This window comes from Armigeres subalbatus, chromosome 2 (assembly GCF_024139115.2).
Source record: "Armigeres subalbatus isolate Guangzhou_Male chromosome 2, GZ_Asu_2, whole genome shotgun sequence".
Classification (NCBI taxonomy): Eukaryota; Metazoa; Arthropoda; class Insecta; order Diptera; family Culicidae; genus Armigeres; species Armigeres subalbatus.
Genome location: NC_085140.1, coordinates 310,890,406 through 310,905,087, shown reverse-complemented (window position 1 = coordinate 310,905,087; position 14,682 = coordinate 310,890,406). Strand labels below are relative to the sequence as shown.

At 38.9% G+C, this 14,682-nt stretch overlaps 1 protein-coding gene across 1 annotated transcript; it reads right to left on the bottom strand.

Moving 5' to 3' along the window:
* Positions 1–7,466: 7,466 nt before the first annotated feature.
* On the bottom strand, positions 7,467–14,344 carry LOC134216727 (uncharacterized protein K02A2.6-like). Its single transcript, XM_062695551.1, has 4 exons — positions 14,027–14,344; positions 11,914–12,887; positions 8,734–11,686; positions 7,467–7,850 (listed from the first exon to the last, which is right to left on the bottom strand). The coding sequence occupies exons 2-4, from the start codon at positions 12,424–12,426 to the stop codon at positions 7,684–7,686; spliced, it is 3,633 nt and encodes a 1,210-aa protein (XP_062551535.1). The 5' UTR covers positions 12,427–12,887; positions 14,027–14,344; the 3' UTR covers positions 7,467–7,683.
* Positions 14,345–14,682: the final 338 nt, after the last annotated feature.

Sequence of the window (14,682 nt, the reverse complement as noted above, 5' to 3'; positions counted from 1 at the left end):
CACGATCGGTAGCTCGACTGGAACGGGGGCAAATTAACTCATTAGCCTTGTAAAAGGCTGTTTGGCTTCGGCTGGTGGAGTGAAAGGCGTCGCTTCTTAAAACTGATGTTTATTCTCCTGTTGTGTCTGATACAATGATTGAAAACTGACTGAATGAACTCACAGAGGGACATGGTTTTTATAGGAGAAAAGTATGCAAAACTATGGCGTTCTTCGTCGTGCTTGCGTGGTTGGCTGCCTTTTGGGCGTGGTCTAGCTGGATGGTAGGCGTCTCGCAAGTATGTTGTAACGTGTCTGCTGCTTGTAGGTTTGAATAACGATGTGGTGTGCAAGGAAGGGGTTTTTGTTAGTTGGCAAGTGGGAGCCGGGATACTCGCGGTGGCTCGAGGTTATTGGAAGGGTAAATACAAACAAAACGCTTCGCGTTGGCGCGAACAAAGTCCGCAAAAGATAGTTTCCAGAAGAATATTCAAATAAACATTATCTCATTCTTTGTTTTTCATTTTCTGAGAAATTATATTATTAAAGTAGACTCGAAGTTTGGAATCAAAACATTAAATAATTTTTCGTTGACGTATTGGCAGTACCTTCTTTATTTTAATAGGGTTACTGCTCTTGACTTATTGTTTCTTATTGTTGTGAATTTTTCAACAGTACGCACGCATGTTAGCAAAAAGAAGCAACGAAATTGGTGTTCTATTTCTTTCTTTGGAAAACGGGACAGTTTCCCTAAAATTTTGCTCAAGTCTGCAAATACTGTCATCAAAAAGAAATCTGTAAATGGAAATCTATTAGTCTATAAATTGCTTGAGTAAATAAGGGCTTAATAGTTAGAAACAAAGCAACTCTAATTATGTATTTAATTATTAGCTTTATCTCCAGAAATTTTGAATAAATAAATTGCTAATAATTCTACACCCCGAAAATCCCGTCCTGAAATGACTATGACGTCAGTGTGATTTTGGATGTTCAAATCTTGGATTGAGCTTTATCCGTTTAGTATTTGTAATAGATTGAAATGTAAGTTTTAGCCGTTTTAGCCCACTAAAAAAAGCGTTTGTTATCAGAAAAAGATTTGATTTTAGAGAAAATTATTTTTTAAACAAAATAGCGAATCACTGGATGCGGGATGAATAATTATATGTTGTATTTGAAATAGATATGTTGATTATCGTACCGGTTCAAAAAGGCAATTATTCATGATTGCATTCTGATCAGATCAGACTGTTGGGAAATTTTAAATTGTATCAGCTTATAGGCTTTTCTGGTGAACGGAGCAACTGTAGCGTGTAGAAAACGCACACTTGCTGTAAAACTATATCTCTTCTATATGCTGCCGTAATCTGAAAAAGTGACGTTTGCGCCATTTTACAGAATACATTTTTTCCATTTTTCTGTTAAAGAGTACGATGAGTACTACTCGTTAAAATCATTTTTGGAAAATGGCGTATACGTCACTTTGCCAGACTACGGCAGTATGGTTCTAATGCGGAAAAGATTAAAGAAAAGAGCAATACATATACAATACAAGAAATAATATCCAGCTTTCCACGCTAGCCATAATGGCGGCTGCTATAAATGATTCTGACAGCAACTGCTTCCGACGCCTAACTGATTCCGACGCTGACCCGTATCTCAGCAACCAATTCACGTTGTTTATTTACTGATGGCAGAAAAACTACTTTCAATCTAGAAGGTAAATGGCTGTGATTAGGTATCTAATTGAATAATTTTGTATATTTTAGCATGGAAGCACGAAAATAAGTAACTCTACGAAAGTTTACGAGTCCAGCCTCATTTGTGTTGGCAGATAGATGTAGAGGACCTTCGTTGTATGCAACATTTTTGAGGAAAAACCACAATAAAGTTTTAAAACGATAGTGGAGTTCTAATTACAGATGCGCTGAGAACTGCTTTGATTTCCCATCAGCTTCCAATCTATAAATTATCACAAAATGTAGACATCCTAAGATGGCTTATTTGTTCGCTGAATTGTTTAATATACGTATAACGAAACATGAAACCGTCGATCTACATAGGAATTCAAATTGCTCGGGTCATATTCTTTTCTGGTTTATACTATTCTTGAAGCTTCTATTATATGCTTGAGTTACTATACGAAATGGTAATAATAAAATAAAATTAAAAAGAGGGGGTTTTGTATTTAAATTCTTTTTGTTGAAATTACAATCAGGAAGTAGTTGAATGTACGTATATTGAAGAAATGCTTTTCAATTTGAATTTTGTTATGTTTCATTACAGCAAATATATTTAATTTATTTGCAAGTACAGGTAATTATTTTTAATGCAAAATAAACCACAACAGTCCTCTTCTTGTGACTTTTTCTTTGTTTTGACGTTACATTGAGATTTTTTTTATCATCCACATCTTTGTAACTATTTTTCAACAGCTAAATTAAATGGTGACTTATGGTGTGTTTATTAAATAGTCCACTGTTAATTTTGATTAGAGCCTTCTTTCTTCAGGCCAGCGGTAAAATGCAGTGCTACAAAGGAAGATCATGCTGGCCATTTTTGGGTTGAATATTTTGAGGCGAGAATATTCTTGACTTCCCTGAACATAAAAGTACCTTTGTGTTAGAAAAATAGTATTCAAATTCAATTATCATTTATTAGATTTAAGATTCACCGTAGTTAGAAATGCTTATTGAACACTAAATGGGAATGTAGACATTGCTAACAAGTGAGATAGGGGTCTAAACCCTGGGGAAATGTCTGATCCTCCCACTTTTTTCTGTTCCGGCAGAATTATCAATGAACGATTGAGTGTTGAACACACCTGAAACAAACTTCACAAAGCGTAAAAATATGAATGAAAGGGTCACGATTAGATCGGAAGTCAAGTAATTTTCAGAACTAATAACAACTCACTAGTTGCCGAGATTATTGGCGTGGTGCAGTTTGAATAGTACGGAAATGTACTGCAGTGTTTCTGGCTTCAATGTATTTAACACTCTTCGAGTGCTCGCCGTACACGAAACGCCAAATGCTAAAAACTCAGTATTCCAAATCCATAGTTTTATGCTTCAGTGTTTCGATGTTGAGACCTAAAAAAAAGAACATTTGAAATTAAATTAGCATAAACGCTGCACTTTTTTGCCCAAAGTCTTTGTGTTTGCTTTTCCGCGATTGAAAATCGTTTTTCCTTCCATCAATAAATAAACAAAGTAAATTGGTTGCCTAGATACGGATCAGCGTCGAAATTAGTTAAGCGTCGGAAGCAGTTGCTGTCAAAATTATTTATAGCAGTCGCCATTATGGCTAGCGTGGAAAGCTGGATACACATAACTTGAAATAAGGTTAGCGTGTAAGTCATTAAGTCAATCATAAATTATCCGACCAATCGAAATAATTTTGTATATACTTGATCTAATATGAATTTAAAAACACTTACCGAAACATTAACTTACCGAAGCAGTAATTCATAAATCCTTTTCATACCAAACCTCTATCTGTACCTTTCCGTCCAGTGGCAATGATTCCCAACTCACAGGTTCATTCATCCGGACTCCAGTGCACCACGATGCCAGCCTTATTGGAGAAACGATTTTTTCGAACGGATGGCATACCCGTTGCAAGATATTCGTTGCTAGATATTCCATAAGATGGTTCCGTTGATTCTGGGCAGTATTTCCGCTGGACGGGTCCTGCCAAATCCCTCGAATTTCGTTTGTTCCAGAGACAGAGGTAGAATGAATTTAATCTTCTTCTTCTTATTCGGTGTAACAAATAAAAATGGTTTGATTCTTGAAGTTTCGTAGGTTTGATAAGGATCAACTGCTTCGAAAAAGGCTTGCAAAATTTTAAAATTTGGCGGATCAAGAGTAAAAATTATCAGCAGCAGAAAAAAAACGTCAAGCACCAATCGTTGTCTACTGTGATCCTCCAATCCAATTGTTTTGGTGTATGAATGCAAGACAAAATGTTCAAAACGACTTATCTGCTTTTGTAAACAAAGATTCAAACGACGATTTGACGAATCTGATAGCCCTCCCACGCAAACTAACACCATCAACATGTAGCGGAAACCTTCACCTACCTATTGATGGTGTTAGTTTGCGTAGGAGTGCTATCAGATTCGTCAAATCGTCGTTTGAATCTTTGTTTACAAAAGCAGATAAGTCGTATTGAAAATTTTGTCTTGAATGCGTCATTTTATCTACGGATCAATCCACTTTGGCCTTTGGCCTTTCTTGGCGCCAAAATGATGATTTCATTTAATTGAAAATTTGAAAAACCTGAAACCACTCGGCACAATGTGCCCGCGGCACAGTTCGGCACACTTTCGGCACATCTGGGAACCCTTTCATTTATTTTCCCAGTTTTGACGGTTTTGACAGAACTTCAGTGTCAAGATTATTTGAAATCAAATAGAAAAACAAAACTCTCGGTTCGAAAATGTTTCAATCTACAAATTTCTTATTACGTTTATTTAATTTCTTTGTAGATTCTGGTGGTTTCTTTCGGTAATCACTCTAGTAAATGCACAATAACTGATCCGTCTTCATGTCTGATGCTTTTATTTATCCTCCATGAAAGGTTGCATGGTCGTATGTACAATAGCCCGACGGGAATCGATACAGTTCTTGCCACCTCTGCTAGCCGAAAACTTAGGATAATCATTTGCTCAGACTCCGAAAGGACAGAGAAAAATCGGATCCAAAACGACAACGGAGAAACTAAGGTCTTATCAGCAGTACGGAGGAGCACTTCCACTCATGTCCACTTGGTGACAACTTGCCGCGGAAACGGAGAAAGTCCTTTCGGTAGTCAGCTCTACCAGCAATAAGAATCATTACTCATCCAGTAACGGAACGATTGTCACCAAAAATAAGTTAATCCGGCGATGAATCAGCAGCACGTCTGCGGTGATATCCGATTTCGTATGGCTGAAGTGCAGATAGACCCCAAATAAAATATGGGGTAACCTCCGGAATAGAAAATACAATAGAATTACATTTAAATATCATAAATTTACAATACATTTTATTGATGAACAATCAATTCTATTGTTCTTCTATTGTACCAATTAAATTGCCTTATTGTTGTTCCAATAAAAGAACAATAAAATCTATTGACAGAAAAATTTTGACAATAGAATTACAATAAATTCTATTGTAAAGGCAAACATTTGTTCGAGAAAAAAACTATTTTTTTATTGTTACGGTAACTAACAACCCCTATTTTCTATTGTAAAACTGTCATTTACAATAGGATTTATGGTGGAAAACAATATTCTTAATTGTTATTCTATTGTGAGCAACAATAGAGTTTATTGTAATTACAATTGAATTTATCGTATTGTTACAATAATTTCTATTGTAATTCTATTGGACTTTTTTACTCGGGCTATAGGCTTCCGTTATGACAATAAATAAATTACAAATAGATGGGTGCACCACATTTCCACGCGGAACCTATAAACTACTTAGCAATCGCAACACACCCTGATTGCGGTTTACATCCTTGCCTTCATGATCGGCACCTGCATCCTGCCAAACACCAGAACCGTTTGCAATCGGCACAGCAATCCAGTGGTGAACTACGAGCTACGACAGCAAAGAGAAAAGTGGAAATCAGTAGTGAAAAGTCGAGTCAATATTTTCCAATTTTTCCAATGGTTTTTAATGCAGTAGCCATCTCCGGTGTGATACGCCGCTGGTAAGAATGAAATCCGTTGAAATATGTTGCTTTGTGGACGGTACTGCTACTGCTGTTTAAAGAATGCTCCGACGACATCATCTGGAAAATAGAGATACATCCCGTTGAGCAGGTTCGGGTTCTACCTGGGAGGAATTATGGATTTGAAATTTCCTAATTTTATGGTCGTTCATGCCGAGAGCAATGTTTATTGACTTTCGTTGGATAAAACACTTTCGGCTGCGATGAATCTGTACTTGGATACCCATCAAGACAATTGAATTCTCCATGAACCGATAAGCTTCCTACGAAGTGGCTCCATGCTTTTCTTCATGATGTATTTTAAACGAGAAGTTTTTCATCTGAACTGTTTGAACGAGTGGCAAAATACGTACATCTACAATGGACATATTCCGCCTGATCTGGTTTCCGCTTGTCGCAACTGCAGTTTAACATTAACTTGCACGAAAAATAATCTTCCATTCAGAGTTTGCAGCTATAAATTTGCAATGGAAGTCTCAAACGACGAGGGTCTCTACATAAACACGTCATAACCGCTTCAATATGACGTCGACATCGATGAAAAGAACGAACATTTTGGCGGGAGAGATGCCCTCTCCAGTAAGAATTAGCTGGAAACAGTCCTGATAACTTCTAATTGTTATTTTTTCTTTATTATTGGGGTTTCAGCCCTGGGTTTGGTTTACCTCAGTTCTAATTATTGAAAAACTTGCGAGAAAAGTCATTTCGACTTTCGTCCTAATGAAACAACAATAATGTCAGTCGAAGTACCTATTCACTTTCTCACCCTACTATCTTAGGTTCCACACGTTTCGGACAGCAGAACAAAGTAAATCGAAGCGACAATCTTTATCTAGTAACTAAAATATTTTTTATCCGAAGCCTCTGGCTGAATTTTATTACACTTTTTTCAGATACTGCGGACAGTAATAGAAGATAAGAATTATCACAAAACCCAGCATTCAAATCAAACGGTCTATCTATCTACGTGTATATTGATTTTTTTTTGAAATACGAAACTAGTTACAATCGTGCAAGCAGTTTTTCTTTTACGATAGAATGATTTTGCTAACTACTCTCGCAATATTGTTGGAAGGAAACTCAAATATGTAGTATATGTAATTTTTAATGTAAGTCAGAATACAACTATTATTACAACGAAAAAGAACAACATCGTTTCAAATCATCTTCGAAAGGAATGGCGGTTAATGGACGTCGATGAAAAAGATGTAGCGAAGGGTTGATGATCACCAAGTCAGGGTGCAGCAACATACCGCTAAGCAATTCCGGGGTTTCCTTGATCCATGTTGTTGCTTTTCGATTCTTGTGCTGCAGAATAATCGTTAGGTGATAATGTCAATCGACGAAATGTGTTTCTCTAGACCCAGGCCGCGTTATTCAACTGCAATCGCTGAAGAACGGAATACTTTTCCTTTCCGATTGGTTCTACAGGTTCGGATCGTATTCAATGAGCGTTAGCACCCGAGATTTCTTATTAATCGGTCTTTTAAACGGCTCACTTTCAATGCAGGTTCAGGTCAACGATGAAGAGTATGCTTCACGCTTTTGCATCCCGTGTTGGATCGACACAGGTGTAAACAGTATCATTTTCATCGACAAATGTTTTTTATGCATGCGCCCAAAATTTCTGGGCGAAGTGATTCACCGATCGGTTATCTTTCCTTAACTTGACCTCCAAGATGTAGAGTCTCGCCGACGTAGGTTTTTGGTACACTTTTCGGAGCGGTAATAAAATACAATTTATTCACAGAGAACAACTTTATTCGCGACCACTCTCAACCGTAGTTCAAACAACTCTGCCTCCAAAACTAGATTTTCTTCTTTTTACTCTTTCTTTTAATTTAACGTTCGCTCTTTTGAATATCGCAGCGAGGGGCTATGCAATGACATTTTGTTATAGGGTTGGTCATGATTATATTTCATCAACTCTACATCCCTTCTCTACTCTAATAAAAATGGTTCTATCAACCAAACTTTAAACTATGAACTAAATCTAGCGGGTAGTTTCTTCTCACGCTTAGGACGTTTTGGCATGGTGTGTTCTTTGGCCTGTCTCTTAAATGCTCCCGACTTGCCTTCCTTCCCCAACATCATTCTACTCGTTTCGTCTAAGTCTCCTTCTGGTGCGTCCGAGTTCTGGGTGGGCTCTGTGAAATTATTTATTTATATAAAAAAAAGGACAAGATATATAATAAAATATGGCATAATAAATGTAGTGAACTCTTGGGATATTTGAAATAAATTGTTTTGAATAAATTCAAAACCTATTTATTTATGATAATGATAACCGACTTGCGTGGACTACAAACAACACGATTTTAATTTATCCTACACTCTGAGGATAATCTATGCTAACTGCATTTCTCCTAGTTGACCCCACGTTCGTTTACGTGTAGTTTATACTCGATTAGTATAACCTCCGTATCCTCGCCGTATAACGATTTAATATTGCATAGATTACTTTTTTTTCCTCTAGCTTTAGCAATATGAGAAATGATTTGTTTGTATGTTAATACAGGTTTGGTCTTTTTCTGAGTGTAGTGTATATGCGCAATTCATTTACGACCAATTAAATGTACACTCCTGTTTTCTTAGTTTAATCTACTGTTGACCTAAACGAGTGAACCCTTTATAAGTCATCTGTCATTTAGATATCCTTTCTCGCAAGTCAGTGAAAATTCAGTGTTTACGGTATTTACCTGTGCGCTACGTTATAAAATTCAGCATTAAAATAGCAAAAATTTAAAGAATTTTAAAGAACTGACTTCTGTGAAGAATCGCGGGCCAATTACAACATTGGATATGTGCAGGAACGTTATAAAGTCGAAAGATTCGATTAAGGGAGACCGAATCATGACAGTGAGTAGGACCACAGAAAAATAAGATCCAACAATGCATTTCTCAAACCCAAAATACGTCGTCAAACCAAGCAAGTAACTGAATTTCAACTGTACGTTGTTCTTGGTCGAAGAGAAAAAAAAAACGTAACGTAAAACATTTTTAAAATAATCAAATGAAAGTAGTACTTACGGCTCATAGTTGAAGTGTTGGTTCCAGCTTCTTTACCGGGTGACCATTTCTTAAGATGAGTTGCTGGTCGACGGTAAATAACACCTTCATCATTTGTGACTATCACGTCATTACCGTTTTTCTTGACAACTTTGAACTTTTCCAGTTTAAACTTAGGCTCTAGTTTTCCAGTTTCGTAATTCCTTAGTAAAACTTCATCTCCAACATCAATATCGGACGCTTTAGCATGCCTGCACTGATCCGCATATATTTTTCCCTGCATTTTCTTGATCGCATCGTTTTCTCGAGTTTCTTCATCTCGCTGCCAATGAGATTCTGTTCTAAGCGACGGCAATAGATCCTTAACTGGTCTACCGGTCATCAATTCCATCGGAGCTTTTCCAGTAACAGAATGAGGGGTCGTGTTGTATGCGTAAACATAGTCTCGAACAGCTTTACGCCAATCTGCATTTATTGCCTTTGCGATTCGCAGAGTCCGCAAAATACCCTGGTTTTGGCGCTCTACTAACCCATTCATTTGGGGCCAATATGGGATAGTACGAATGAGTCGAATGTTCTTATCCTTGCAGTATTTTGAAAATTCTTCGCTTGAAAATGGTGGCCCATTATCACTCCGGATCGATTCTGGGTATGTCTGCTCATGGAATAATGATTCCAGCGCTTCGATCGTCTTCGCTGCGTTCGTTCCTTTCATTTCCGTAACTCTAAGGAAGCGACTGTAGTAATCAACCGTAACAAGAAATGTTGCGCACTCCTTAGCCGAAAAGAAATCAATTGCAATTTCTTGCCACGCTCGTTCCGGCATTTGTTTCCGCACCATAGGCTCTGGCGGCCCCTGAGCACTTACTGCTGCACATCCAGCACACTCTTGAATATAGTCTCCAACATCTTGGTCCATGCGTGGCCACCATACCTTTTCACGCAGGTTACGTCGCATTGTGACTATTCCGGGATGCCCCCGATGGGCTATTATCAGGGCTCTTCGTCTTAGAATTGTTGGCAAGATAATCCTTTCGTCTCTGACTATAATGCCATCAATTATTCCTAACTCTTTCGAGAATGCTTGATACCGGAAAAGGTCTGATGGCCAGTTTTGACTATGTATTGCTTTCAACACTGTTTTGAGGACCTCATCCTGCTCAGTTTCCATTTTTATTTCCTGTAGAGAAATTGCTGCCGGGCCATCACCAACTGCACACAAGTAATGTTCCGTTGCTTCATCGAAAGGTGCATCTGATATCGAATTGGCCTGTACGCTTAACCTGGAGAGCACATCTGAAATGTTTGATGAACCAGGAATATGTTTCACACAGAAATCATATGGCTGGAGACGCAACGCCCACCCTTCAGCTCTTGAACAAGCTCGCTTTCCTTGTTGATGCTTTCCTCCGAAGATATACTCAAGAGATTTGTGGTCGGTGAATATTGTAAATTGGGTTCCAAACAGATAAGGGTAGAATTTTTCGACAGCCCATACGACCGCCAACGCTTCGCGCTGAGTTTGGGGATACACTCTTTCTGTTTTTGTCAATCCTTTTGAAGCAAAGCTTATGATTCTTGAAATATGTTCACTGTTCCGCTGTGTGAGTACTGCTCCAAGGCCCACTGGTGATGCGTCTACATAGAGTTCTGTCTTATCCTTCGGGTCAAAAAATACAAGTTGGCGAACAGTGTTTGACAGCTCATTTCGCAAATCATCAAAAGCGTTTTGCTGATCTACCCCAAAAACTTCAACTTCTCCTCTTATATATTTACGCAGTGCTTCAGACCTCGTTGACAGGTGTGGGATAAACTGCCCGACAAAGTTCACCAGACCTAAAAAACTTCGAGTTTCTTCTTTAGATTCTGGTTTTCTGAAATTTCTGATAGCAGAAATCTTCTCATCTGATGGAGATATACCCGCTGCGCTAACTTTGAAACCCAGAATCTCAAGCTCAGTCACCCCCATCAAACATTTGGCTTTATTCAACGTAGCATTATTATTTTTCAGGACGGTTAACACTTGTCGCAATCGAGCGTCATGCTCCTCTTGGGTACTTCCGGCTACCACAACGTCGTCGATATACACCACAACACCTTGAATTCCAGATAACATTTCGGACATTACCCGCTGGAAAATCTCGGGGGCACAATTAATTCCAAACATTAATCGCTTGAATCGCATAAGCCCCCTGCTCGTCATAAAAGTAGTGATTCCCCGAGATTCCGGATGGAGCTCAATGTGATAGTATGCAGATGTGATATCAAGTTTCGAGAAAATGGTCGATCCTCTAAGCCTATTCAGAAGAGTATCGATCATAGGAAGAGGATAATGTTCACGTTGTATCGCTTCATTTGGGTACTTCATGTTGATACACAGTCTAATATCATCTTTCCCCTTAGGCACCACAACCATGGGCGATATCCATTCCGGCGGTCCCACAACCGGCTCTATTACATCATTGTTCAGCATCTCTAGTATTTTCTGATCCACCTTTTCCTCCATTGCAGAAGGTACTCTCAAGTATGCTATTTTCCGTGGAAGTACACGTCCATCAATTGACAGCTTAACTTGGACATTGGGGAACTTCGGAAAAGCTTCAGATTTCACCTCAATGTTTTGGACCTCAAGACCAACATTCAAGACCTTCAAATCTTCTGCTGTTCTTTTACTCAGGAGAGACTTCTGCGATCCTTCGATGACGAAAAATTCGGCGTAGCTTTTTGGCTTGGATTCGTTTACCGAGATCCATGCTTCAAAAATGGTTAGAACACGAAGCGGTTCTTGAGAAGCATAAGACAAAATTTTTCGATCACAATGAAATCGTTTCTTGAAAAGTGTTGCACTTGTATTGATGAGCTCTTTCCAAACCTGCTCAGTTACAGTATTGATTGCTGCTCCCGAGTCGATAAGAAAAATGACGGGATGTTGATCAATCATGCATGTAATAATTCCATCACTTTTTCGGCTCATCTAAGTAAACGAGAAAATGTTAAATGATTCCTCATATTATTCTTGCTCAGGGCTCGTGAGTGGGTGAATTAAATTTTCTTCAACATGTGCGAGACGCTACAATCCCTCAAAAGTAACTTTTCTCTGCACTATTATTGTTATTATATTTTTATTATGAGAGTATTTAAAGATTTATATGACAAAAGAAAAGAAACAAACATGTAAATGCTAATAAAAAATCATTCTACCTTCAAAGATTCCTCCGACGTCGGACGATGTTGCAATGCTTCTATCTCGCCGCAGTCATCATATCGTAGCGCGTTTGCTTCATTCTCGGTACGTCTCCAGGTGCTGCGGGATTTGAGTTGTTTCTTCCGTGCTGCTCTGCATTTTCGGGCAAAATGACCTGTACGCCCGCAATTGTTGCATTTCGAGTTTCGAGCGATGCAGCTTGGTGAATCTTTGTGATGTTTCCACGAACCGCAACGATCGCACTCCAATCGAGTACGGTTTCCATCATTCCACGGTTTTTCGCCCTTGTATACGGTTGTTCCAAAAGATCTCTCTCTGGGCTGATACTTTCTGCCCCAAACTTGCTTCACTGCAGATACACTAACCGGTTCAGCGTCTACCTTAAACGGGTGTGATTTCTCTTTTTGTTTTGCCAAGAGTTCTCGATTAACAGCGTAGTTAGTCAGTTCATCAAGATTCATTACATTCTCCAGACCCTTATCTCTTACTCTGTCATCTCGTGCTCCCATCGTTACTTGCTGCAGTATTTCTTTCTCCTCACGCTCTCGAAAATCACATCGGTTCGCCTGCGTGCGGAGCTTCAAAATGAAGTTGTTGAAGGATTCTTCAGTAGACTGTTTCAATGAACGGAAAACTTCCAGTTCAACTCGCTCATTACGCTTTCCAACGAAAAAGTTATTCAAGCGTTTGACAGCGTTATCGTATTCCGGGTCTCCTGAGGTGCAAGTGGGACTTTTGCTGGTCCCGGTTGAATCTCACCAGGCACTGGTCTCAGATTAAAGTAAATCCTCTGAAGACCACGACCACCTCGTACCAGCATAAGAATCAGTCTTTCGTGCTGCGAGTCAACCTGTTTCAACTCCAGCAGGAGTTCGAACGCCCTTAACCACTCTTCCCACTCTCGGCGGAGATCCGATGCATCAACCGCGTCGTTGAATGGTGCTAACGGGCAACTTTTGTCGTAGTCCATCTGAAAATCATTTAAATAATTGTTTGATTACATCGCATCGTCATTGGTACTCATTCTTATCGGATTTTTTTATAGTCGGTCTTTTGTAACAATAAACACAAAGCTTCCACTTAATATTTTCTTACATTCATGCCTACATTAAGTGCATCATTCGGAATACTCTTGAACCTAAATAGAATGAGGCTATTTTCATTTTTTTTTGTGCGCTTCGATCTTCATTCGGGCTCGCATCTTTTGGTATGTATGTGTGAGTGTGTGAAGCAGCGTTGGTCTTCAGCCAACTTTTTTTTCATCGATCTTGCATCAATGTTATGGATTTTATACAGGTTCGGGCGAGAGAGCGCAAACGTGTTCGTGAAATGTCGGAATCAGTAACAGTGTTCGTTTCGCACGACGACGGCGGTGGCTCGGGTATCGGAAACAAAAGAACGGTGACGTCAAACTCACACCTCATGAATGAAATTTGGTGTGAGTTTGACGTCAGCAATCAGCTGATCAGAAATGTTTACACTTTTTGAACTACTAATACGAACAAAAGGCACGCTCAACCGGACCTGTATAAAATAAATGACATTGATCTTGCATCTCTTTCTTCGTGTGCGCTTCGGTTTACGACCGGTCTCGCATCTTTTCCTCTTATGTGTGCGCTTCGATCTTCAATCGGACTCGCATCTTTTGGAGCACGGAGTAGTGTAGGTCTTCAACCATTTTTTTTTTGTTGTGCGCTTCGGTTTCCAACCGGTCTCGCATCTTTTCTGTGAATGTATTCGTTTTTCAATCAACAATAGTCCCAGGTCTTCAAACCACTTGCACTACTAAATACGTTTCAGTTGGTCTTCAGCCAGTTCTTTTTTCTTTGCACAATTTGTCCACACAATACATTCAACGCTAATCGTTGCTGATGGATGTAACCTTGAACGAACTGTTCATTCCGCCATTTTGTATGACAACCACGTTTTCAAATTATTACCTCCATTTTTTTTACAATTCATAATCATCGCTTCATTTAATAACTTTTTCTTCGATAATATTATATTGAATTATAATTGCACTAGTATTTCTCCAATGCCTCGAAATTATCTCTCTTACGTTTTGAAAATTAGATAACAAACTAAATTATTCCATTTAGATAAACTTACCTTGGGGAAAAAATCCGTTCGGCTGCGCCAAATTGTAGAGTCTCGCCGACGTAGGTTTTTTTGTACACTTTTCGGAGCGGTAATAAAATACAATTTATTCACAGAGAACAACTTTATTCGCGACCACTCTCAACCGTAGTTCAAACAACTCTGCCTCCAAAACTAGATTTTCTTCTTTTTACTCTTTCTTTTAATTTAACGTTCGCTCTTTTGAATATCGCAGCGAGGGGCTATGCAATGACATTTTGTTATAGGGTTGGTCATGATTATATTTCATCAACTCTACACAAGACACCAGAATTAATGTACAGCATTGACACCTCGTATTAGGTACCGCCACCAAAAGCAATCAGAACGTTACGCTCATCGACGGTTTTCTTACGTAGACCATAGGCAACGGCAGCTTTGTTGATGATACGCCATACGTTTGAAGACCATATCAAAATATGCCTCATGTTGATCTACATAGTTGGCTGGACTATCGAAGATGATGGTTGAGTTTATTGTGACCTGGCTCTTGGCGCTCCGGATCGTTGAGGGCCAAGATCGGATCGTTGTTTTTCCTTAGTGGTATCTGTTGTCAGATGGCTGTGAAAGAAAAACTTTTCCACATTTCCACTTATTTGGAAAATCACAAAATCACTTTGCATGAAAAT